This window comes from Poecilia reticulata, unplaced genomic scaffold (assembly GCF_000633615.1).
Source record: "Poecilia reticulata strain Guanapo unplaced genomic scaffold, Guppy_female_1.0+MT scaffold_207, whole genome shotgun sequence".
NCBI lineage: Eukaryota > Metazoa > Chordata > Actinopteri > Cyprinodontiformes > Poeciliidae > Poecilia > Poecilia reticulata.
Window position 1 is genome coordinate 521043 of NW_007615021.1, and position 26866 is coordinate 547908.

At 40.3% G+C, this 26866-nt stretch overlaps 1 protein-coding gene across 1 annotated transcript in view; it reads right to left on the reverse strand.

Annotated features, from left to right (window-relative positions):
• itgav (integrin, alpha V) overlaps window positions 1–26866 on the reverse strand; it is a 45826-nt gene that overhangs the window by 16368 nt on the left and 2592 nt on the right. The window contains exons 2-16 of the mRNA XM_008402283.2: window positions 24196–24329; window positions 17221–17309; window positions 14798–14912; window positions 14522–14583; window positions 13606–13654; window positions 12140–12262; window positions 10065–10109; window positions 9753–9796; window positions 8932–8988; window positions 7567–7619; window positions 6053–6128; window positions 4890–5019; window positions 3600–3697; window positions 840–933; window positions 697–742 (exon numbers count right to left, since the gene is read on the reverse strand). Of these exons, the coding sequence (XP_008400505.1) occupies window positions 697–742; window positions 840–933; window positions 3600–3697; window positions 4890–5019; window positions 6053–6128; window positions 7567–7619; window positions 8932–8988; window positions 9753–9796; window positions 10065–10109; window positions 12140–12262; window positions 13606–13654; window positions 14522–14583; window positions 14798–14912; window positions 17221–17309; window positions 24196–24329 (1215 nt within the window). The remainder of the gene's footprint in view (window positions 1–696; window positions 743–839; window positions 934–3599; window positions 3698–4889; window positions 5020–6052; window positions 6129–7566; window positions 7620–8931; window positions 8989–9752; window positions 9797–10064; window positions 10110–12139; window positions 12263–13605; window positions 13655–14521; window positions 14584–14797; window positions 14913–17220; window positions 17310–24195; window positions 24330–26866) is intronic.

The following is a 26866-nucleotide window of genomic DNA, read 5'->3' on the forward strand; positions in this document are numbered from 1 at the left end:
TAAATTTCTTTGTACGATAAGAATCCAGATTTATCCTGGTCACGATACATTACAGTCAATTATGTTCAAAACTGTCAGGATTGTTAGTTTTACCATTTGTCTCCACTGTCTGTTCAATAAAAGCATAAAGAAATATTAATTTATGTGAAAATATGACTAAATGCGCTTAAGGGAGCAGCTTATCTGTGATACAAATCACTTTTCATGTGACTTTTATCCTAAAGAAATATTTGACAAACTGGAATGTTTGCAGCATTTGTGTTTGTGGGACACACAACAATACAGTCACCTAAAACTTTAATAAGTCGTCACATCGCTATCACAATATTATCACAAAATATCACAATAAAACTAAAAGTCCAAACGTTTATAGGATGTCCACTACGTACGATTAAGACATAAAGTGATTGAATAGATTAACTTAGTTTGTGCTCTGAAAGTGTTTTGCCTGGATTAAGAAGCGTAAATGTGTTCCAACATGAAGCGTCATGTGACGCTCCTCTGTACTCGTAGCTTCTATAAAGCCAGTAGGAGTGAAGTGAATGAAAAACAGTAGCTCTTTGATATCAGAGGTGGCCTCGCTCATTAAACTTCTCCCTTTCAATCAGAGGCATCAGCAGGGGATCACACACACACACACACATATATATGTACCCCAYACACACACACCAGAACATGAGATTTAGATGGGTTTACCTGTATAAAACAGCTTTGTCCGCTCCAAACGCTCCAACCACCAAATCTGTTGGACACAACCGCAGTTCAGTTTTACTCCCAGCAGAGTGTTAAAAAGCCTTAATGAGTCTGTTTGTAAAAAAGTTGGTGTGAGTAAAGTTTACCTGGATATCCATTCTGGTCTATGTCCGTACTTCCTGTCATGGAATAGCCGAAGCTAGCAGGCATGTAGCTGGACGCCCATTTACCCTGCAGGACCTGAGGGGGAGAGAAGACGGGAGGAATTAAGAGGCGTGTTTTGTGGATCTTGAATTTTTATACATTTGTTTAATTTTTTTTATTTTGTTCAATTAAAATAAATGTGACAACAACATTGGAAGGAGGTAAAAATGGAGATCCAAAACCAAACCTGGGTGTTAAGTCAGCTGATTTCAAACTGAACACTAAAACACGCCGGACCATTTCTGAGCATTTTCTGGAGCATTAGTGGTGAAAAAAAAGTTTTTAATCAATATTTAGGGCTTGAATATTTTTTCGTCTATGCTGTTAGCCAAGCGGTTCTCAACGTGGGCGGTACCGCCCCCCAGGGCGCGTTCAGAGGATGCCAGGGGGCGCTGGCGGACATTTTTACAAAAGGGGGGCGCTGGGATGCCTTTGGGGGGCGTTTGGTCGAAGGTAAACTTTACACCTTAAATGCACAACAATGCTAGTTTAGACTTTGAGCAACTTGGTAAAACTGTATTGTGTAACATTAAATCATGCTTGGCTGCAACTGTATCGATGGCAGCTCTTCTACTATTCAGTGTTTGTAGCTTCTGTTAACTTCTTCTCCGTTCTCCTTCTACTGGTAGCTTCACCGCATCAGTTCAGCATTACACTGGCTGATGACGTTGCTATGATTCACTTTGTCTGGTATTTATGTAGGCTACATATGTTTTGGCAGTTCTGTGATCATGTCATAGCAGCAACTTATATTAAAAAGTGCTTTATTTCCGTTTGAAAGCTGCCCGCTACCATGGAAGGACAACAAAAAATCGCTTTAATAAGCATGTAATTACTAAAATCACGATACCCTCACTTTGTATCCCTCTGAAAAATGAGCCCATTTAAATAAAAAAATAAAGAAATCCCTCCATGGGTGATGCCACGATAGAGATCATTCATTTTATACACCGGCGCTGTAAGTGGTCCGGTATGAAACGGAGGCGATAGAACAACACAGCACTTTAAAATTTCAATAATCAAATGCAGAAATTGTTTCCGTTGTTTTAAGAGGTTGTCAGTCTACCTTTTCCCCATGGATACGTTTCCCGACCGCCCTGCACCTTAGGGGCTTAAAAAAAAGACGTTCACATTGCGCAAAACTCTGAAACAGGAGAAGCGGGACATAAAACGGAGCAACGAACTAGATGTGAATTATGGCATAAAAACAGAGAATCCGACGCTGAACAGTGAAAAATCAACACATGATGTGAAACACATGATGATTAGGCGTCGCAGTAGGTGATGAGTGAAGATTACTGGTGGTCAATAAACTATAAAATAAATGTAGCAACAGGAAAGAAACTAAAGTGGACATAGCAATAAACCAAGAGAGGATAATACTAATCAAATGAAACTAAATGGAAATGAAGAACAAAATGCAAGAATAAACTAAGAAACTAAGCTAAATACAGAGGAATAAACTGGTATGGCAAGACCTTTCGAGCAATAATTAATAAAGAGGACTGTATGGCAAGAATAAACAGACATTATTTCCAGATAAAAGGTAAAATAATATTGTTGAAGTGCCATGGGTTTGTTGAGACCACATATAATACTGAGAATAAATATATCTTACAGACCATAACAGGCTAATGACTCAATGACACTTTCAATTTGACTCAGTAGGATTTGATTAAGATCCAGATTTGTTCTTTGTAATTTCTGTCCAGTAAAACTATTAATCTATAAATCAATAGACAGGTCTACAAAAAGATATAATCCATGTTTCTGTCTCATATCTGTATGACATTAAAAGGACCTGGAACTTTTGTTTTTCCGCTGAAAGCTCTGGTTTGCACAATAAATGCCATGCGGGTGAAGTTTTATGGATGATGCTCTGATGTCCCATTCTCCTGAAGGCAGCACAGAGCTGCACCACCAGAAACTGACAAACACTGAAGAGAAGAAGAGCTATGATTAATGTAGTTACATTAATGTTTTAATGTTGCAAAGCTCAGTCGTTTTGCAAATAGTTCAGTTTAAACTGGCATGTTGAACATCTTTTATCTGCTCATTTTGTGGAATATTTAACAACTAGAAAATGGCACAAAATAAGAATATTTTTTCCACTCTGATTGGCTGCTGTTAGGCCTACTGATTTTAACTTGAATGTTCATTGCATTTTTTGTAGACGCCTGTGAAAATAATTTCTATTCACATGACTTTTTTGTTCTCTGGGAAATTATCTTGATGATAAATACAGAAACAAGCATAAAAATCAAAACATCCATCTACAATAGTGATAGTAATATTAATGATAAAATAATAGTCAGTGTAAAGTAGCCTACAAATTCTTTGGTGAGGGGCGGTGAGGGACCTGGATAAAGGCTGGGGGGGGCGCTGGGCTGAAAAAGGTTGAGTAACACTGCTGTAGACTAAATAATTTTAGTTAACAGATAGTAACTTCAAATGTACACAAAGGTGTGTGTTTCTGTATGACAATAGAAGCTGATTGGCCAACAAAGTTTTACATTTTTAATGTATATTTTCTACATATGAAAGTAAAAAATCCAACAATTCATTGTTAAGGCTCTTATTGTGAAGGTCCGTAGCTAATTTGATGTTACGACAGAAACGCGCTGATCAAACTGTGACGGCAGCAGGTCACCTTTGACCCTCGTTTCGTGTCGGGGCTCCTCATGCCGACGGTTGAAGTTTACCTGAGAGGCTGTGGAGTCGATCCCCGAGGCGTGGCCGTTGTGGATGTAGACCAGGCCGTTGTGGTCCGGGCCTCCGTAGGGGGCAGAGATGGCCACATCTGAGGAGGGAGACACCGGGGTCAGAGTCTGCTCAACACGAAGCGTCATGGAAACGGACGACTGCAGAGCCATTATTATGTTTACTGGATCGTTTCAGTGAGAATGGTCAGAGGAGTTTTCAGCTGTTTGAGGTGCAAAACCTGGTTTTAGGGTCCAAATTAAAATCAGTTTCTAGTTTTTTATTGAAATGTTCCTTGAACAATTACAATAAAATATTGTAGAGATGCAGGGTCTGTAAGTAATTAATCACATTTCAATCGAAAACCATATGTTGACGTAAATCCAATTCAAAAACAAATGTTTCTGCTAAATTACTAGATAAATATTCACATGTACTAAAGGACAAAATATTTGTTGTTTTTAATATGTTATTCAAATTAGTACAAAGTCTTGTTACACTCATTTAGCTTTTCCAGTGTTTCCCCCTTCATTCATGGAACGTCTTTGAAAAGTTACTTCAAAACGTAGCATTGGGGTCGTCTGTGCTAACTGCTACAAGTCAAGCATTGAGATGCTAGTTTAGGCTTGAATAGCTTCACTGACAGGCTAACTCCGTTAGCACAGCACAGGTCTTTTCCAGGGTCCAATCAGATTGATTTTTAAAGGAGAAACGACACCACAGCGAGCCGATAGAAGCGGCTTCGTCGTCCATCATTGTTTGTGGACGTCGCTTGCAGAAGTACCAGAAACATTCGAACACAAATGTTCCAGCCGGAACATTTGTGTGTTACAAAAATAAAACTAAAAAATCTGATTAAAATGTCCACGGATGAAAATCTATGGAATTAGTTCAAATTCCATCTGTAATAACTGTACAATACTTTGTTTTTAGTGTCCATGTTGCTTGTGATTTCCTCCTTGTTTCTATAATAAGTTCATCTCAATCGCATAATCTTGAAATGGCTTCCTTACGTACTGATTTATGTAATTATTTCACTTGCTAGTCGTCTTCTTCTTGTGGAGTGTGGTGTGTTACACTTTAAGGTTTGTTCGAATCCTGTTATTTTTCTCAGAGTGAGACAGGAATATGTGTGATATTCATCCATGTGACCACAGAATCCCCATCATCCCTTTTCAGATCTTTTGGGTTCTGAAAATTCCAACTCTAGTTTTCCAGATGAATTTTCTCCATACGCTTTCAGTAAAATCTGGTTTTAGTGAAGCAACAGAAATGATGCCTCAGGGTCTGACCTTTGTACCCGTCCCTGTCCAGGTCCCCCAGCGCTGCGATGGCCGAGCCGTATCTGGCGTAAACCTCAGTTCCGGTCAGCAGCTGCGGCGGCTGAAAGGAGAAGCCGCCTCGGCTCAGGTAAACGGACACCTGGAGGACACGCAGCCGTTAAGACAAAAGTAGATGCATCTCTATGTGTGTTCCTCGAAAAGGACAACTGAAATGTTGGACACATTTTCAATTATAAATTTAAAAGAAAGAAATCTTAAACCACAAACCAAATTATTAAAAGGGAATCAGGTTAAATTGTGAACTAAGGCATAAAAGCAGATGAGACTAAATGGGTTCTGTTTTTTTCTGTTTTTGGGTTTTTTTTTTTGGAAAGTCTGGACATAAATATTCTTTCAGCCTTTAATAGACCAATGATGACCAGGGATGAAACACAAATGTTCAGCATGATCCAAGTGTTTTTATTCAAAACGGATAAGCAGAAATTAATCCAAATACTTCAAAGCAACATGTTGATTCTTTGGGGAGCCTCTTAAATGAACTCCTTCATCAAAATACCAAAAATACGTGTGAATTAGACTGTAGGGAGAACAAATTAACCAAGAGTCAGCTGAAGGTTCTCACAGTCTGACAAACCTTGGGTTAAAAAAAAAGTTTTATAGTTTATATAGTATTTAGACAAAACCTTTAAACAAAATCTATAATAGAATTTAATTATTTCTGAATAAATGAATACATTTAATTTAAATGATAGATTATTCCCATTGCCATTTTATTATTCCAGTTGTCGTATTTCAAAAGAAAACATGTTTTAACGTCGGGTTTATCAGTTAATAGCTTAAGAGCATTTTATGCAGAATATGACAAAAACAATTCAATCTGGACATATTCAGAGAATGACCTCGACTGAAATATGTAGCAAAACAGTTTTAGAGGTGAACCGTCACATGTGAAATGTTTTTACTCATCTGTGTCGTCATGACAGCGCAAGTATTCAGGGTTTTTTTTAAAATCTTTTTGTTTACTTCTTATTTTCTACTGGTGTGGAAAAAACATCTGGTGTGTTGACAGAGATTCATCTTGATCTCCAGCTGCTCTGCTACGTGTGCACATTCAGTGAATGGTGTGTGTGTGTAGGTGTGTATGTGCGTGTAGGTGTGTATGTGTTTCCTACCTGTCCCACCTCCCTCAGTTTCCCATCCGTGCCTCGGTCCATGAAGAGCGGAGCTCCGATCAACACGTCCACAAACCTGAAACCCAGACGACATGAAAATAAGAACCGACCGTCTCATCTGATCCTCACCTCACTGTAAAACTCACTGAAATAAAACATCCTTAGAACACGACACTCTCTAAAGGTTTATTAGCGCTCTTTAGCTAGGAGTACGGGTTGCAAATCAGCAATGGCAGACAAGATAAACGTGTCCTCTCTCTCCCAGCTTTGTTTGTTACTCATGTTCTGCGATTGCTCTGATTAGGGGAGAATCAAGAGACTCTCCTCCATCGGACACGAACTGCGTTTCCGTAAACCACAGAATTGAGAAAATTGAAATTACAAAAATAAATTTGCTTAATAGAAACACAGCAATTTAGAGGAAACTTACGTTTTTCAAGGTTTTTGCACTAGTATAAGGTGGTTTTGTTTTAGCCGCATAGAAGTATTTTGCTAAACTGGAACAGAAAGACTTTTTTCGCCTCATGAGTGATGTGATCAACAACCGGATGTTACTACTGGTAGAAACGACAAAGACAACAACAGGAAGTAGTCGTCTTCCTGTCTAAGACAACTATGGTGTGTCACAGTTCAGAAAAGGTTATGTCATTCCAAAGTGTTGAATCCTCTGTAAAATCACCGGCTGCAGTCCACCGCATACACATCCGCTCTCACGTAACAGCGGCTTGTCGCTCCGGTGCCTGAATACGTAAACAAAAACTTCAGCCACGGCTGGGATATGAATATAATTTCACCTGACCGTTTACATCCGCCGTCACCATAATTTTTAATGACTTATCGCGTGAACAAGCTTATTCACGTGTGATTTTAATTTTATTTAATATCTAACGAAAGCATCGCAATTGTGAAATTGTGTTTCTGACATTAGAATATAGACAAAGATTTGAGCACATTTGTAATGCAGCTAATGTCACGTTTTAATATTTTTCAGAAAACCAAAAGCAACCAGTTGTTTTTACCCGTGGAGTAAAGGTTAACTTAACATGTCACGACATTTCATACATCTAGGTGAGTACCAGATGTATGGACATCAGCATACATCTGCTTTACATGGTGGCATTTCAGCTTGATATTCCATCTCTGAAGAGCATCTAAAAGACGTGTCTGATCACAAAGGAAACAGGAAGTCATTGGTGTAGAAGTGTTTGCCACAGGTGTCAATAAATGTGGTGGGTTGCTCTTTTCAGATGTAGCGCAGCTCATTTCTGAGTAAACGAATCAATTCTTGTCACAGCTTCTAAGTAAGCAGAGCCATAAACACTTCAAATGTGACCTCTGCGTTTAATGATGTCACCTGAACGCCGAGCGTGCGCCTGGTTCCACTTAAACACCGCCAAGGCAGGAGGTGGCGTGGGGTTTACACGTGTGCTTCATTAAGCCTTACAATGGATTTTAGAACCGCAGCCAGGAAATGTCAGCTGTTAAGAGGACAAGGCAGGAAAAACCACACCTACCCATCGCTGTTAACATCAGAGGCAGCCACTGAGTATCCAAAGTAGGCAGCCATCTGCACGAGAGAGAGAGAAGAGGAGGTAGGAAAGGTGACCTGGAAACTGGGAAAAAGGTTGGAGAGCTCTCTACGAGAGCATGAGCGGCGATAAAGAACAGAAGTCAACGAGACGCAGACGTAAACAAGATGCTCAGAGAGAGACGACACGACAAAGGTCGTTGGGTTATTTAGGAACAAGAAGAGGAAGTCTGTTATTAGCCCTGCTGATGATGACGATCTCCTCTTCCCGTCCTTTCAACCCGCTCCCCTCCGCCGCCAGCATGTAGAGTTCATTCAGCGTCAACACGACCCAGAACGACCAGAGGGGTTTTAAGCAAATTGATTATTTCCCACATTTTAGGTGCTGGAGGCACATGAAGTATGAGGCTGTAACAGGAGAGCATCAGAAACTTAGAAATAAACAATAAATCAGTTAATTGCATGATGAATTAAAACGAGCAAGAGTTATTTTTCTTTTCCGTCTCTTTTTCTACTAAAACCTTGGAAAAAAAAACTCATCAATCTGGTGCTTTGGTCTCAACTATACCTTTTTTTGACCCCATAATTCATCTTATTTGTCGTTTTTGTCTTTTGATATTTAAAATGTCTTCCTGTTCTGGTGTTAAATGTTAATTAGAATTTAAAGTTTATGGATTCTTGAATGTGTTCTTGCATTTTTATGCAATTACCATCATATCACTTGAAGATGGTCTCAAAACAACAACATAAATTATCGTAATAACTTCTGGAACAGTTTATCAGCCTATAAAATCCGTTTCTGCGACAGGTCTGCACACGGAGTTTATGTAGGTTGTAAAATCAGCTGCCTGACTGTTAAGAGGAGACGTTTCTCCATCATGTGGACAGAAAGAAATACAGTTAGTCTGTCAGCGGAGCAGCAGAGCTTCTCCTCCTCAGCAGCCACGTAACAATACGGCCGTTTCTGCTGACATTATCCAACGGTTCACCACAAACTGAATACAGGTTGAAAGTTTATCTAGATGCCACAGAACTATTTTAATTCGACACCCTTCCCTGCCTCTTGCCCGTGCGGCCATAACTCATTTGCAGAGAAGCTGATCTTAACAGCATTAAACATGTAATTTCATTCATTCTGTCGGACAATTATGTGCCAAAACGAAATGACTGTTTCTTCTGCGCCGCATTTAGGTTAATTACTGTTGGTTCGCAGAGCAGCGACTTTATGAGAGGAGACGGTTTGTTTTCCACACTCGTTCTAGACGGTGCTGAGCCAGAAACATCATGGGAAATGACACATCCACGCAGCCAGAACTTGCCGCCTGCGTTTGTGACATTTACCGAAGCTTACCTGCGAGCCGGTGAAGTTAATCATGGACTCCATGTTGGCTCCATTGAAGATGTTCACCTGAAGCAGCAACGCAGAGCATGACAAGAATCACACCGGGCGCATCGAGATCGGATCAATTAGTCTGCTAACTGAACCTTTTTAAAATGACAGTAACATTTAATGTAATACATATTTAAATGAGTTTAAAGCTGCAGTTTGTGGCTTTTATTAAAATGTATGTTTTTTCACACATTTGCTACGAGACAGATAATCTGTGAAAAGATCGATCTCCTCCATCTCTTCCCTGAGATGCTATGGCCGTCTGAAGAAATGCACCAAAAACAACCTGAGGCTATGCTAGCTAGCCTTAGCAGTCATGACAGGCTATGCTAGCTGAAGCGGAGAGCAAGAGAGGAAGTGAAAATAGCACCACACACGACCCGCCTCCTGGCTCTGATTGGTTGTTTCTAGTCAGCACCGGGAGAAGATGGAGGACCTCGACCTTTTCACAGATTATCTGTGTCATACCAAACAACATGGTGATAGTTTCAATTAATATGTAAGAAAAGAAAAAGGTAAAAAAAGCTACGTACTGCAGCTTTAAGAGCAATTTAAAATACCAAAAAACACTTCTCGTTTCTTTCAAGAAGACGAGACACATTGTGCAATCAGAAGTAGAAACAGGAACTGGGAAATGGCAGTGATGGTATTTGAGGATGTAGCATAGCATAAAAACAAGTCGTTGTTAAATCGCTATGCAATTTATCTAGAATTCAGAAAAAAGTTAGTGTCTGACATCACAGATAGACGACAGAAGCTTAAATACAACAAGTGACACTTACATAACCCAGAGCCTTGTCCCCCCTCGGTACTCCAGTCACATAATCTGTTGAGGACAGAAAAGAGAACAGATGAGATCCAAGTGGAGAATCCAGAGACATTTGTTGTTTTTAAGAGTCTCTGTTTATTACTCACATTCTACATCGAATTGACTTCCATTTCAAACAACTAGCAAACTTATCCCAGTTTCAGCTCTTCATGTCTTTTTGTAAACAGTTTTCAGTTCATTGAGTTTTATGAGGAGGGAAAAAACCTAAATAAACAGATGCATCCTCAAAAAAGTGTTGGTACTGTTGGAGTCAGCGCGGACATACCTTCCTTCCCATCCTCGTTGAAATCCCCGACCGTCACAGAGTATCCTGTTCGACAGAGAGACATGAAATCGCTCAGGAAAGATCCAGATCCTGTGATCTTCTAGGTTTCAAGTCATGGTGTTTACAGTAATGTGGCAGAAATTACAAAAGAAATCACTTCAAAACCCTCAGTAAATACCTCAAAGTATTCAGCCACCATTTTTCTAGGCCTCCAGAAAAGTCAAGTTTTCCTACATCAAGCTTGCTAATCCACATATTTAAGGGCCTTGTCTTGTGTTCTGGTACAAGCGGTCATGTTGGAACGAGGGCTGTTGTAAACGATTATTTTAGTAATCGAGTAATCTATAGATTTTTCTTACGATTAATYGAGTAATCGGATAAAAACAATTATGAAATAAAATATTGGTAAATCTTCCATAACACCAGTGTTACTATCGGATATCAACATCAGTCTATTTTTTCCACATTTGAGCTTCCCTACCAGTTATTTTTTTGTAGACCGGGGGAGCAATACAGGATATTTACGGCTCCTCCGTTCAGAAACTCATCTACCCGCCATGTTCCGCCTCCCGTTTGTTCAGACCGGGACGATATAAGTTTATTGTGCGGTTCGTCCGTAAAGCTGCTCTTACCCTGTAAGCATCCACCCTCAGCTGCTGCCGTGTTCAGTCTCTCCGCTCACCTGTATAAATCCTCCTCAGCTTCTTCCCGCCGTTCAACCAGCAGCTCCGGAGCAGAAAGGCTGCCGAACTCCCGGCATCGCGCCGGTCATTTTAAGGATGTTTATTGGTCCCACAAAAACGATGAAAACCCGGAATTATCACCAATCAGTAAAATYCCCGCGGGSCGAACYTGAAGATTGGACGTTATGCCGCTAACACGTAGCTTCCGTCAACAACTCAGAGGCGGAAGTCAGAGCYBCGCKCAACGCAAATAATGTTCCGGCTGAAACACGGTGCGCTAAATGATAAAACATAAATTAACGAAGCTTCGAGGCAGGTCAATTTTCCTCGAGGAATTTTAATAATCGAGGTACTCGAATCCCTCGAGGAATCGTTTCAGCCCTAGTTGGAACAGCAAGCGGCTGAGTTCCAAACTGTTCCCACAAAGATGGAGGTAGGAAGTTGTTCATAAAAGTTGTGGTGTGCTGAACCATTAGGAGTTATTTTCACTGGAACCAATGAGCCGAGACCTCCGACCAAACTATACACTTCATAGATACAAGCAAGAAAATGCTGTTACCCTGGAAACGGTCAAACCCAGACGCATCTGCTGGATCGATTGATTATTGCGGCGATTTATCGATTAATCGAATAAAAAACTCGACACGTTTTGCATATTTTTCATTTAGCCATTTAAGTCTTTTTTCTACACAATATTAGAAATGAATTAAGTAATGCAAATAAAAAAATACTTTGGTTGTTAAATAGTAAAATAAACATTTTACTGCCTAAAATGCAGTAACACAGCATTCCTTTAGCACAAGTTTGATCATCTGTAGCAAAGGATGGATCTACAGCTAAAAAAACATACTTCCAACATCAGCATGTGAAAAGCTTGACTTACCTAGATTTAGCCTCAAGCAGTGGTCTGTTAATTATTTTTTAGATTAAATGATTAAGAATTATGGGTAGCAAAAGTCGCTTAATAAGAAATTGATTTTACAAAATTTGAATTGGGAGCCAACAGCCTGAAGGCAAAAAACATTTATGGAGAATGTTTGTTTTATTATCATTTTAAAGGCAATAGATTTGTACAGTTTTGGCTTAATTACTGCTCTGAGTTTTGCTAAAGGTGTGCTTTACAGCACTGCATCTGAAACCTTGCATTGCACTTGGTGATGTAAGACTTGGATTGAAGCGGATCGCCATGGAAACCCACTCTTTATGCAACTGCCCTTGAGCCAATCACAACTCCTCTGCAAGATACCTGCTTGATTTTAAACACCTGCGGCCGTAGTAGTGATTGGAACACCTGAATCTGATAATTGAGCGAAAACCTTTGGCAGCATGGAGCGTCTTAATCAGGCGTGTGTGTGTGTGTGTGTGTGTGTGTGTGTGTGTGTGAGTGAATACCGAGGTAGCTATCGTCATACTGGGCACCGGCTGATTTGGTGAAACGCGTGTTCCCGTACTGCGTGACATAGTCGTTGTTTAAGCGTTTCAAAATCTCGTCGACGTCGTCTGAAATCAACTGGCCTGAGGAGAGAAGAAGAGAACGATGAGGAACAAATCGAGACTCAGGATCCCGCAATCTGAAAAGTACAAAACTGGAAAAGAAAATCTAAACCATAAAGTTAGGAAGGAGAAATGTACAGAGAGAGAAATAAGAGAGAAACAAGTGAATGTTTTTTCTTTCCTCATTTTAAAGAGTACTTTGGGTGTAGAAAAAAAACCAACATTATTAAAGCAGCCACAAGGACAAGATGCTAATAGCCGTCTAATCAGAAACAGAGCTGTGTGTGTGTGTGTGTGTGTGTGTGTGTGTGTGTGTGTGTGTGTGTGTGTTGACTCAACAGGAAACAATAATTAGGAGAACACAGCCAAGGAGGAGCCGCTCCACGCAGCCAGAAAACATGCAAGCTCCTGAGTCAGCGTTCAGGATGCAGCCGCCATCACGCCCTCTGAGGTCAGACCGGCTGACGGGGATTACAACCATCCGCCGCCGTGGACACATCGTCTGCCACTCGGCCCACCTGAACCTCACCTCCTCATTAAACTCTTAAGGCGGCGATGACGCAAGCCGCTGTCCAGTGTGAGACGAGGCACAGAGTCAGATTTATACTCAACTGCTCACATCCAGAACAGCTTTCTGGGCTCGATACCGAGTGAGTGCGTCTGTAAAACACGTGGATCAACGTTGGAAAAAAGAGTTTCTGACTCAACAATGCAGCTCAGCTCCACTGTGGGATTTTGTTTCAGCCGTAAGACAGGTGGACAAATCTTTACTCTCTTGCTTAAGGAAACGTGGGAGTTTATTCATCCAGTCTATCAGCTCTCTGTGGATCTCTGACATATTTGAGACGGTCTGCTTCAGCTAGACGTGACACTATTTATTTAAAAAAAGGATTAAAACGTTCGAGGCCTGGGAGCAGCTTAGTGTCATTTAAAGGCAGGAAACAGATGGGAGCAGAGAGGGCGGCTCAGCTCTGTCCAAATATAATAAGATCCACCTGCCAGCAACTGTAAATCATTACATGCACAAATGAAACAAAAAGTAGAAGGAAAATATAAAACAGATACTATTTATGTTAACATTCTGTTGTGATGGGTGCATCTTTTGGGACTGAATGCTTTTGTTGTCATTAATTACTGCTTTGTATCTCTTACATGTCTTGGCCAAAACACTCTGATAATAGAGACTAAAGCTCAGACTTATTCTGACTATATCAAGGTCTAATGTGTATCAGAATAACCATCCAGAGGAAACCTTGAGAGCACAAACAAGAAATCCTGGAGGTGATGTCTGCACCCAGATACAAAAAAAAAAGACAGAATAAGAATGAAAGTAATGTATCCAGCTCTGAACCCTGAACACTCACCCTGCCAGTAGAAGCTGCCCGGTCCTCCCACCACAACTCTGTTACTTTTCTGAAGCCACAAACAGAAAAAAAAAAATAAATTCAGTATTACTTTCACTTTACTTTTTAGCTTCATAAACATCAGGACATGTTTATACTCCTGTGATGGAGGGAGAATCAAAGACCTCCTGTTTTCAAAGGATAAAATAAAAACAAACATGTATTGCAGGAATAAAATAGTCTTTATTTTGACTTTTCAAACAAGAACTATTGTTGACGCTGATGCTGCCTACAAAACATATATTAGTGTAAACAAAGATTTTTAACACCATGAACAGCAGAAAAATCATAATAATAAAATGGTTGTTTTGAACCCCAGTCTTTTTGCTGAGGCTTTTCTGTTATTTTTTTCATAATTAAGATTACATAATCCAAAATGTTCCTCAATGTAATTGAACATGCCATTTCATTTCACCTTTAGCACGAATTTATATCTATTTGATGCATTTATTTCTAATTGTATTGACTATACTTTGTTTTGTTGTTCAAATTAAATGCAAAATTGTGTTAATTTCTATAATAATAATAATATTGCTAGAGATCTCAGTTCGAACACATAATGATCGATTTACAGTAAATAAAAAGACCTAGAAATCCAGACATGTTTACTTAAGAGTTTTATGATTTTCTCCAATTAGTCATTAAACTCTAGCAGCACTGCAGCAGGCAGCAGAAATCAAAAGTGGAACTGAGCGGCTCCAGGATATAAGCACCATGAGTGATGATCTGACTTCACACACACTACACAAGCTCAGTACATTTACAGTTTACTGCATGAATCAGCCTCACAGGTCGATGTCGCATAATAAAAACTGTTTAAAACTAACTCCATAAATATTTAAATGATGATCTGTTTGGGTTTGTGCTGCCTGCCTACCTTAACAAAGTCTGCGCTGAAGCCAGCCTGGCAGAAACCCTGTCCTTCTGGAGTGTGGGAATCTGGAAAAAAAAAAAAAAAGTAAAACAGTGGAAACACCAAAGCCCAATCTCACATTTATAAAAGCCGGGACCGGAAGGCCTCCCAAGTAATGCTCTGTTGTTATTTTTAGCTTGAGCTGGAAGATTTGCCGTTAAGTTCTGGGAGAAATATAATTTCCTGCCTAAGCTAAATGATGACCTCGAATCGAGCATCCAATAACAATGAGGAACGTACTGGATCTGCAGGGGGAGTATTCCACCACCGTGTTTCCTTTCTTCAGGTAACATGTTCCCACAGGCTCCCTCTCGCTGAAGCCGAAGGTGGACCACTGGTAGAGGGGAGCGCAGGCCTGAAACACAACGGACACGTTCTGAGTGCAGAACCCAGACTCGGAGCAAACCGTCACTAGCCGAGGGAGCGCCGCCGGTTGCTGTGTTCTGGTCAATCACAGAGCAGCAAACTTTAAAAAGTAGCCTGACCTGCCGATTCAGATTTTGGCCAATACCAACTTTGTAAATCTCAGAAGTAGCCAACCAATGGTTCTACCGGGAAGAACAATTTGAACAAAGTGAAACCTGGGGATGTAGGTATTATTAATTTACTGCAGCGAGCCACAGCAAAGGAAAGAATAACGTAGAAAAACCATCAAAAATGGCTCAAAACCACTCGTATTCTTTCTTTTCCTCGTCCTCTGTGCTGCCTACGCTACACACAGACCCGTTCCCAAAGCAACTGACTCACAACATCTCTGAGGACAGACCATTCAATCTGGTGAAGAAATATGTTTTCAGGCTTAATGTGTATTTAACAATTATTGAAAGTGATCATCTCAACACAGCGGTGGCTGATTAGCCGATTTAAACACCTGCTCTACTGATGGTCCGTCAGAGTTGGTGTGTGGATTTCATTTTTCTTCTTTTTTTTAACTGATCTGAAACACACCAAATTCCACAGCACATCTATAGTTTAAGATGATCAAAGTCAAGTTAGCCAAGTTAGCATAGCCAGCCAACTTTTCTTTTTTTTAAATTAGCACCTTTCTTGACCTGTGAAATGTGATACCCTTGCACTTTGCTACCTAGTTGTTGTAGTATTAACAATTAGTCCTTTTATCCTTTATACATCACGCGTGTCGTCAAATTGACAACAGTGGGGTGACTATTGTTGACCGTGTATGTGAAGACGTAACTATGTAAACGGGTCCGTCTGTCAGCCCTTTCTTGTGGTAGAGTGAAAGGGATCAGCGGCTGGTTTTCTGACCTTTGTGAAGGTGGATAAGATCAGTTTCACATGCAACTATTGGCCAGTCTCCCAAAATTGAGGAAATCGGGAATGATTAATCGGTGCACCCCTAAGCACTAGGCAAGATAACGATGAAACATGTGAAAATAGAAGAAACAACATAATGTTGCAGATTTCTGAGCTGTTATATGAAATGGATTTAGGTTTCAGATTCTCTTTTTCACAATAAAACCATTTTATTAGTTGACTAATAAAATACATAATTAATAAATACTAATAAAATAAAAAAACATTTTATTAGTTGGCTCCAAGTCAACTTCAGTCAACTGAAAACACCTTAGATTGTTTTTCTTTTAAAACAAGAACAGTTCGCTTTAACTACTGTAATATTCAGAATCTTTCCAGGTGGAAGAAGGCCTCCCAGTGTTTTGGGATTTTTGGTGTCACAGCAGCATAAAGCAATGGGAAGATGAGGTGAATGTGTTTAATCTATAGTCTTATGTGTTTACCATTTCATCTCCAGTCCAATGTGTTGCCCAGGTGTGAACCACGGGGTTTATATTCCCTCACCTCCTACACGTTGTACGTCTTCATGGAAAAGGTGTTCTGCTTATTTCTACTGCTGCACAACCCCGTCCTTTGTTTTGTTCAGGTTCAAGAGGAGGTGGGGGTTTCAATGCTTCCAGTTCCCCTGACCCACCCACAACCTGGACTTTTGTATTTCTGTAACCATCTTTTGATACACAACACCCCTCAGCCAAAACAAACTAATAAGTAATAAAACTATGAGGACTTTTACATCTATTTCTCATTACTTTATGGGCAATTTTCCCCAACTTTGACATTTTTGGCCCAGCGCCCAATCCAGAGGATTTCTCGAGAGAATGCACATCTGTCCTATCAATGTTATAAATCTTGCGCTCATTGCATTGGCATTAATGTTCCTCACATTTTAATCCTCAACGTAAAGTGGCCACAAAATGGAAACGACTGAATGCCAGGCAACACTTAATATCTCCAGTTTGAGCAGTCTGTGCTCCGCAGTAGCTGTGTTTTCATTGGCCATATAATTCAGCAATCTGACATTGCGAAAATACATTTTCATAAAAGACTTGTTTTTCAATAAAAAGTTTTAGCGCAAGGATGAAGTGCTTTTTTGGCCGTATCAAAATGGGTTCATTTCGCAAAACTGCAATGGAAACACTTTTTTTGCGTCACACAATCAACAACCGCTGGCAAAAATCACAAACAAACTACGAACAAACTTTACTTGTGATTTAAATTGACCTTCTTATTTGATGGAGGGACAGAGATTACAAAACTGTTTGGGTTTTTTTGAGAAAGTTTTTGTAACATTTGTAATTTGAACACAGCTAGTGAGAACTGAACCCAAATGTGTGTGTTTAAGATCTTACCAGGATGTGTTCTCCATCAGAACGCACTGAGGCACCAAACCACTGCTTGGACTTAAACTCGATCTGATTGCCATCTTTAAATCGGTCATCTATGAAAAAAACAACAACACAAGAAATGATTGTTAAATTAGATTACAGAAAATAATGTTCTTTCACAGAATCAGCTGGTAAGCGGTATCTGACTGTAGTCTAAACATCAAAAATACGCTCATTTCTCCCATCAGTGAATGCACCGTAACCAAGAAGTAGTGTGTCAGTTCTTACTGGACAATGAAGACCTAACGTCCATCATTTCCTGTGGCAGCGAGTTGGAAAAAGTAAACAGAAAGGAAAAATAATTTTCTCCAGGGACGTCTTAGTTATTCATTCAGAAGACTCATGAGCTTCAGACAGGAAAAATATAAAGACAGCAGGGAAAAGACACGCGGCAAAGGTCAGGAGGTCAGGACCGACACAGCTGGTCTGAAGACTGACGGTCTCTGGGGCACCATAGCGACACGTGCTGCCTGGGCTTTCTGCTCCCAAACGTTCAGTGATGTTTCAACAGATACCAGGAAGGAGTAACGTATTCCAGCAAGGCTGATCCGTGTTAAAAAACAGGATGAGTCTTCTAGTTAAAAACCTGGAGTGTAAAAAGGTGTCATTGGAAATGGGCTTTGATTAGTGAGTCTCTAGTGAAATTTATGGGTAAAACTGTGGACACCTGGGGCATAAAAACGGATAAGAAGATTTTGTCTCACCGGATTGCAGTGCGTCACTTTTAAAAAATATTTTTCTTACATATTTGTTGAAGTTGTCACCATGTTATGACAGCATAGCATGAGACATAATCAGATTAAAAACAAAACAATAAGAGGCAGGAAGAGGGTCTTAGAGCTGTTAATCATGCCTGTCGTGAATGCTAAAGCTAGTTAGCATGGCCTCCGACGACAATGGATGAACGGCTTTTTGTAACGGTGAGCTGTTTCATTTGCACATTAGCGTTCACAAGGTTGACTGACAGCGCTAGGACCCGCCTCTTGGCAACAGCAGCGCAGGGAGGAGGTGCAGGAGATCGATCTTTTCACAGATTGTCTGCCACATAACACAATATGGTTACAGTTTTTTTTTAAATGTTTAAAAATATACTTTTATAAAAGTTACAATACAGCAGCTGTAAGGAAACAAGTCAAGAACTGGAAAAGTACTGGGACGCATACCAAAATTTGACACTGACACTTTGTATGTACGAACAGAGCGCTGATAATGGAGGCGACAGCGGCTGGTTCTGTCCAGCTCTCTGCCCACAGACAGAGGAGTAAAGCCGTGCTGAGTTCAGAGACCACAGCTCGAAAACATCACTTAGCTCTGAGTCACTTAGATAAATAAAGAGATAAATCACAGACAAATCTAACACAAAGGAAACAGATGAGTAGATGAAGGAAGCAGAAAAATATTCCAGCCAGCCAAGACACAAAGTGAGGAAACGTTTAGGATTTTCCAGACTGATTAAATAAAAACATTTATGTGGAAAGTGGATTTTAAAAATYCTTTGATTCTCAGAACTGTTACCAGAAAAGTGTCAGCTAAATCACATTTAAGCCAACCGGACAAATCTGAACAGGATTTGTTTACCCCAGTTTGGCAACGCAGTAGATCCTGAGCCCCTAATCTCTCCGTATGGTAATGAATCATTCGCCAATGRTGCAAAGTGTTTGCTGTCAACTATTTACCATGTTAGAAGACCTGTAGCCATGACAACAGACTGTTTTTGCTGTCCATTTGAGTGCTTGCCTCCTAAACCAACGAGTTGAGAGAAACCCATTGAGAAAGAGGAACATGACTCTAAAACCATAATGCTACACTAGTAACATTAGCGCTAATGCTGCAACCAACATCCTCCCTRGCYTATTGCATCAGAACTCTAAAACCAGCTCAGGTGATGCTCATAATAATTGTAGAGATGGTTGATGATTTCAAGGATGATCAACATRGTTCCAGTTCAGGCTCAGGAAAGAACAWATCTCCCTTAATTCATGAGAAAATGACAACATATGGYATGCGGTATTTAAAATAGTTGCAATGTTCTAATATTTGCATATATTGTGGGTGATTCTCATGAAGTTTGAAACGTTTTAAACTTCAATTATGAAACACTTGAATTTCTATTTAACCAAACAAGGACCTGAGTGTTTCAAAATGTTCATTTAGAGACATTTACTAATAATTAAACCATCAGTGGCCTAAAGGAATGTGGTCCACCCCCACAAGTTTTCTTTCTTTTTAGTCTTTTTCTTTGGTGTGGTTTCAGGAACTGACGGTCTGATGGGACAACTCTTTTCTCCGACAGTGACATCTGCCGCGCTGCTCCTGAGCGTCACGTTAGGAGCTTTTGGTTGAAAATGTTTAGTTAGTTTTTCAYATTAATTAAAGGTTGTTTATTTAAAATCTTGGTGTTGAATGACATGTTGCAGTAGAAGGACATGCTGTAGAAAATCATGTAAAATGTTAGATGCAGTCTTTTCAAAGTGGAAACACTTTGGAGTAAATATCTTCCTTATAAAATTGTTCTTTTACAAAATTAAAATTTTTATGCTTTAAATAATTGCTGCTATATGTTAATGGATGAATAATTTTGGCACGCATCTTACCGTGCAGACAAGACGGCATAATTGCAGAGTAGAAAACTTTACAGATTTACGTCGGAGATATTTACATCTTTTTGTTTCAGCGTAGCTGCAGCTACATGTTGCTCACAATAGCTGGAAAGCACATTTTAACCTCAGATGGCTGACATCTAAAAGAGAGTTTAAAAGAAACAGAAGAAACAAAAGACTGTGGTGAACAGTGGTGAGTTGGTCAAAGTGAAAAAGACGACCGATGAGTCAGAGACATGAGACATGCCACACACACATATCCTTACACACACAAATGACTTCCAGTTAATTCTGCCATTCCAGTGAAGCTTTGGTCAGCAATCATGCAGGTCAAATCAAAAACAAAGACCTCCTTTGTAAGAAAAACACACACATGCACACACACACAAACAAACAATCCAACTAGGCCACTCAGTAACTGTTTCTGTTGGGCCCTGCAGCCTCTCAGTGTCAGTTTTTCTTAAAGGCACTGGAGCAGTGCAGATGTTTGCTAGATCCATCTTTCTGCAACATTAGGCCTGCAGCCTGAATGCAGCGAGAACATAAACATCCTGTTTGAACAGCCTGCTACACAACTTGCACTTAATAAGGCCATGTAAGATGAATTTACCTTTTATGGGCATAACATGCCTGGAACTGAGCGCCGCATGAGGCCAAATGCTCCACAGGTGTTCCAACAAGTCTCTCAGAAGCCAAGAAACCTAACCCACTCACACTGTGGCTGACAAGGAGAACACTGGATGTCTACAGTGTAGGGAAATTTAAGGTTACGCTGATTTAAAAGAGCCACACAGTTCCCCGCAACAACCACAACAAGTCGATAGTTGCCTAATTTCATTGATGGTTGCTTTTATTGCCAACTTCAAAGTAAGCTTATGAAAGGAAATCAAAGAAAAGTGACATCAAACCTTACAGACTTTATAAGAATAGCCAATATTAATCTCTGACTTACAGCTTTTAAACTCCAGTTCAGATGTGGACATTTGCAACTGATCCAGTTTTTAGGGTTAAAAAACCCCCCAAAAAAAAAACAGGAGTTAAACTCCCACAGATGTGTAATCCAGATAGAGGGGAACAAAGTCAAACGTCATTACTTCCTTCATAAAACCTTGAATTATTATTTTTTGGGTGAATTTCTGGCCCGCATTAACACAATCGCGGGCAAATTCTAATATATTATACAAATCAATTTTGTGCAACGCTCAAGAGGACAAATGCAGATTTCACCCATTCAGATAGAGGGGAAGCGGAGAAGGGTGTCCCGTCAGACCGTCAGTTCCCGAAACCACACAGACAAAAAAAAAAAACACTTAAAAAAACCAACACTTAAGCAAGGTAAAAAAAAAAAAAAAACCTTGTGGGGTCCACTGGACTCCGTCTCTAAAGAGAACGCTGTGAATGAAGAGGAGATCGAAAGCTAAACCTGTGGAAAGGAAGCAAAATGGTAAAGCTATCAATCCCAACACAAAGAACAGTTCTGGGAGCTTTGGAAATTAATGTGACACCAAAAAATCAAAACTGTTATCTGGATAACTAATTTATCACAATAAATGATAGCTAATCCGGTAAACGCCCTCCAATAACTGGTACCAATATTGCATTTGTAATATGAAGAACTGTAGATTGCTACAGAATGCTTATCCTACTTCTACTGTCATTTTCAATCGACATATACACTCAATGTTAATTATATGCAGATATTTCTAGTCTTAATTTACCCGTTTGCGCTGCTGTAACACTTTATTTTTCAAAATCAGCAGCATGTTTTTAAACTTTTGCAGCATTTTATTGTGAAATCATCAATGAAACCCAAGATCAAACAAACATCAAGTGTTTATTTTGTTCGTCTATGTTACTCTGAAATAACACAGTCATAACTTAGCACACAAGTTATTCCAAGCATGTAGAATATCGAGGCCGTAGTGTCTGTTTAGTGGATATAGAGTGGGAGGGGGTGAGGGCTGCACTCTTTTAGAGTGTTTGCAGAGGTCTGCCACAGAATACCAACCAGACTCAACTACACACTCACACACGCACTCACTCACACACACACAATAGCTCCCCAGCCCACAAACACACAGCCGTCCCTCTTGGCCTGAACTGCTCTGTGTTCCAGCGGCTCCAAAAGCTTCTCTCTGTTTATCGGAGCTTTCCAGTGTTTTCTCTGCTTTTAGAGCTGACCTGATTTCAAGAAACTGCTGAGTGTTGCATGTGAGCTCTCGTTCCGACGCAGAGCGCTAAGCAGACTGGAATAGGTTAGCTGTTTTTACGTGGGCCCATATGCGATCCAACCCAACGCATTTTGCAAAGTAGAGGGCTGGGACAAAGTTACCGTGATTAGAAAGTGCGAGCGACGTCGCCAAAATTCAGCTAAAATGAAGTTTGTGCACTACAGAGTGTTTAGCCAGCTGCTGCTCTGACAGCAGGGAAGGAATGGAAACAGATACAAGCCACTACATAATGGCAATACCTCCGGTTGTCAGGTGGAGATGCATCAAAGCGTTGTGATTGGGAAAGTCGGCACACCTGACGGTGATTGCACCACAAGTTGCTCTGAGGGAACGTTTTAGGTTCTGCAAGATGGAGCTCGTTTCTCCGTTTCTCTGCCTTCTGGGTTAATGGAAACACTCTCCTTGGTTTTCTAAAAAAGTTTCAAGGTTTTCCTTAGTACCCATTGTTTTTATCTCCTGGAGGAAAACAAAGTGAGTCATATGCAGATCTGGACCGATGATTCAGGCCACGCATAACAGCTGTTACCGAGTCTTACAGCAATTAGGAAACATACCAGGCTTGTGTGTTTCATCTGGGGTTAAAATGTGTTTGGAAATGGTACTTGTAAGAGACCGTGATAGTCAGAGTTAGGCCTTAAGAGTGAGGCAATGCTGCCACACCCCAAGAGATGCTGATAAGCAAGTAATAAACCAACCACAAAACTGGCTTCCTGTCTCCTGCACCCTCAGTCTTCACTCCCCATCTCCTGGTAACTGGTGGGACTTTATCCGACACAGATTTCTATCAATTTATTTGCCACATCATGTTTCAGTAATATCTCTCATTTCTGACTGAAGCAGGAAGGTAAGAGCAGAAGGATATGTCACAGAGAAGAAAACTTTAAGTGATTTCTTTTTGCAGTTCAAAAATAACACAATTCATTTATTAAACTTAGCTAAATACTACAAGCTTTTTCAAAGAAACTTCACCCAAATCCTGTCCTTATTGCTGAAAATAAACTCAATATTTTTCTAGGCAAGGGAACTGGAAGACAATTGACCTTACAAAAATGAGCAAACTAAATGTCTTACTTTTATTAACTTAAATTTAAGGACAACATGCAAAACTTGTTTTTGTCTACAATGATCCACACATTAAATGAAAAAACTTGCCTAATTTATTTGTTTTATCAAAATATAGTTTATTACTCAGCAAGAAAAAAATTTTCACTGGACAATTTTGACAATTGTAACCACTTGAAAACAATCAATGTTTATGATTATACATTTTTCAATCAGAACGTATGGATAATGGAGAATAAAACATGTTTAAATCACTGACATTGTTTTAAAATATAGACAACCTGGTTACTTACAGGCAAGGAGGATACAAGACAAAACTCAAGACATTTGATTAGCGTATTTAAGGCCAACTTGCAAGTTTTCTGACTAATTTAAGGCATTTTAAAGCAGATGAATTTCAGACTTTTTAAGGTTGGGGACGACACCCAGTTAAAGAAACAGTTGCAACTTGTAGAAAAGAGGGGAAGAGGACTTGCCTCTGCAGATGAGCCTACATTCCTCCTTTAAAATACATTCCTGAATGTGTCCCAACACGAGGCAACAGGAACATAACCAGCTCAGCCCTCATTAACCTATTGATTACACTGTAAAACACAAAGTTATTCATTTGTGGCGACAGCAGGCCTTTGTTCACCGCAGCTTGCTTTATTTTCTAACCTAGCAGGTAAAGACGGCATTTTGTTTCCAGGCCACTCTGGGGTCATTCTGTCTGCCACAAATTTAGACCATTTTCAGTTAGCCATGAGTCAGGAAGTGCAGCATAAAGCAGACTCCTTAATAAACTCATTGTGGTTAACTTTGTCATCTCCTGCAGCTGTGCCTGACTAAAACTGAAATGCTAACGCCAACACAGTAGAGGTGGGCGATATGGACTTACAGTTTCATCACGATGTTTTGTGGAGCTATTGTGATAATGGTAAAAGTGCATTACTCCTTTTTTTATTTAGGGTAACTGTATGGCGGTGACTGCATGCCCCACAAACACAAGCACGTCACTCTCTGCTCTCTGCCCTCGCTGTGCGTCAGAGCGTTTTGTTCCTGGTTACCTCTGTCGTCGAACAGCAGCTGCTGGCAGCTGGCGGAGTTCTTCCAGGGACAACTGTACACGGCTCCCCTCTCCACCACGGTGCTGCTGCTGGACGAGGTGTTGGCTCTGGGCGCTCCGATAAGAACGTCGGAGCTGAGGAGGACAAGGAAGGCGGTCAAGTAGCAGCAAGATGAGGAACACAGACAAAAAGAGAGGCGTTTCATTAACGGTTTCTAAACAAGAATCGGGTTGTGGATGGGAGATGCCCTTCCAGACCATCGTCATCTCTCAGTTTTTCAAAGATCATTACAGACGGCGCTATATATGGACTGGCTTAGATCAACGTTTATTCATTCAATCTCCTGGTAATATCTCTCGTTTGTCAAACTGCTTTAAAAGACAAATATCAGGCAGAAAAACCGAGCAGAAAACCAGCGACTGGTCATTCAGGTTCTAAAATAAATAAAGTGAGAGTTATTGCATTACTCTTATTTCCTGAATTTATTGCCCTTCTGAAAATCTTGTAAATACAAGTGCAGCTTGGCGATATAAAGCGAGCGCTTGGCTGCCTGCAGCGATGACCGTTTTCATCTGTGTTCAGAACAGCAGGCCTTTGTTCATAGCAGCCTGCTTTAATTGCAGCTGATTTATTTGCAGGAAGCAATCCAGTGGATCACAACGTACAATGAGGGAAAAACCTAACGGGTCAGACGGCGTTTTTGTTTACGGGCCACTGATTTATCAGGGTATCGATTCTGAGTATTACGATGTCAGCTGAGAACATCAGGAAAACAGCAAATCGCTGACTAGAAGGATTCAGACAGTTTAACTTCCCCTGTTAGATCAGCATGTGCTTTATAGAAACATGGGTGTGTCTTAACACAATGTTGAGATGGAAAGATGGCAGCAGTGACCTAGCAACACGGACAGAGTCATAAAATCAGTAAAAAATAATTTTAAGAGAGAAAAACTGACATCATGTGGCAAATAGTTTTTCTGGCGTGAACATCCAAAAGGTCAGAGGCCATGTTGTGAAGGATTTCCGAAAGAAGGACAACTCAGGGTTTCCCCCAGTGTATTATAAGCCTGGCAGGCCACCAGGCTTGTTATTTTAAATAGTGTTTTTTATACACCGGTAACAGTAAACATGGATTAAGCTAGGTTTATAGTTTAACACGCATTGAACACTCCCTTGCCATTGAACACAGCGTGGAAATGTGCCGTTCCTGCACCTGCTTGGCCTCACCCTATTATTTTCAAATTACAATGCCTGCGCGTACTCCTCCAAATGTTTGTACATTTTATAACAAACACAGTGAGCTGCCCTATAGCGCCCCCTACCACCGGGCTTAGCAGCTTTTATGGGGGAAACCCTTTATAACCCGATCTTTGAGTACCTTAGTTAGCGACTTACTGACTTGGGTTTGGAACAACCTCACTGGGGCCAATGGGGCTCAAGTAGTGACATAATGAACAGCTTCATATTTGAAACAGGCAACAACAGCGTAGCGGCACATAAACCTCATAGCAGTTGTCAAGCAAAGTGGTAGAGTGGCGATGACTTGAGTGAGTTCAGTTGCACGTTCACACCTCCCAAAACGAACCGGACAGACAAACAAACCGGAGTTCGATTAAAACGAACCAGACAGAGATGTCGTAAGAGTCCAACCATTGAAGCTCAACCCCAATTTATTACAAATAAAATCAGTTAAAAACTATCATCAAGTAGCAAATAGTTTTGCTACTTGATGATGCAGCACAATGAAGCCAAACACAGCAGCGAATTTACAGCAGAAAAAAGGAATAATGGCTAGTAGTGCAACCACCCAGACAAAGTCCAAACCTCTGCCTGATTCAGTCTCAAGAAGGATGCACGTAAAAACCTGTAGATGTTAAAAAAATCTGAGCTAAAAATCAGAGAGAAGAAAGCCAAAATTCATCCATAAAAAGAGAATACTGTATCATTAATTGTAGAAAGGAGTGTGTACCCTTCTTTCCCGCTTGTCTTTGAAATATTTACTTAATACACAACAAGCACATGTCAGAACCAGACCGAATAGCATGACAGGAATTAGCTAAAACCTAATTAGTCTCTGGTTTTAGTGGAATGGAGGAAGAAAAAACCCCACACATTTAGAAGAGCTACATTGAGACAAAGTGTTCTGTCAGTCTGTAAAAGTAGTAACACAAGTAACGGGTGGTTGTGCGTTATCTCCAAATCGCACGCTCTTGTTGCTTTTGGCTTTTTGCTGAACTAAAAGCACTCAAAGTGAAACAAACCCAAACACTTCGGCAATCAAGAATTTGGTCAAATTGGCCAAATAATTTATTACCGATTTATCTTTCTTGAGTAGCAAACTTCTAAGAAAAAGTTTAACAGCAGGACTTTATTTTTTGAGGGAGTGAGGAAGGTTGTGTTTGTTGAAGGATTGTGTTTTGTCGATAAAAAGTTTGGCTGTGCAACTTATAAGGAAAACGTCAAATAAGTGACACAACAAAAAACCGAACTAAAGCCTTTAAGACGCTTCAAGAGCCGCTTTTTGTGCAGATACGCTCGAAGGAAGTATTCTGCTATCTTGTCAGACAGACGTACTGAAAATAGTCACGAGAAAAGAAACATGGAAATGGGAGACAAAAGTCAGAGACGACTCGCACGATTCAGCCTCACACGGTGGAAACACAATACCTCT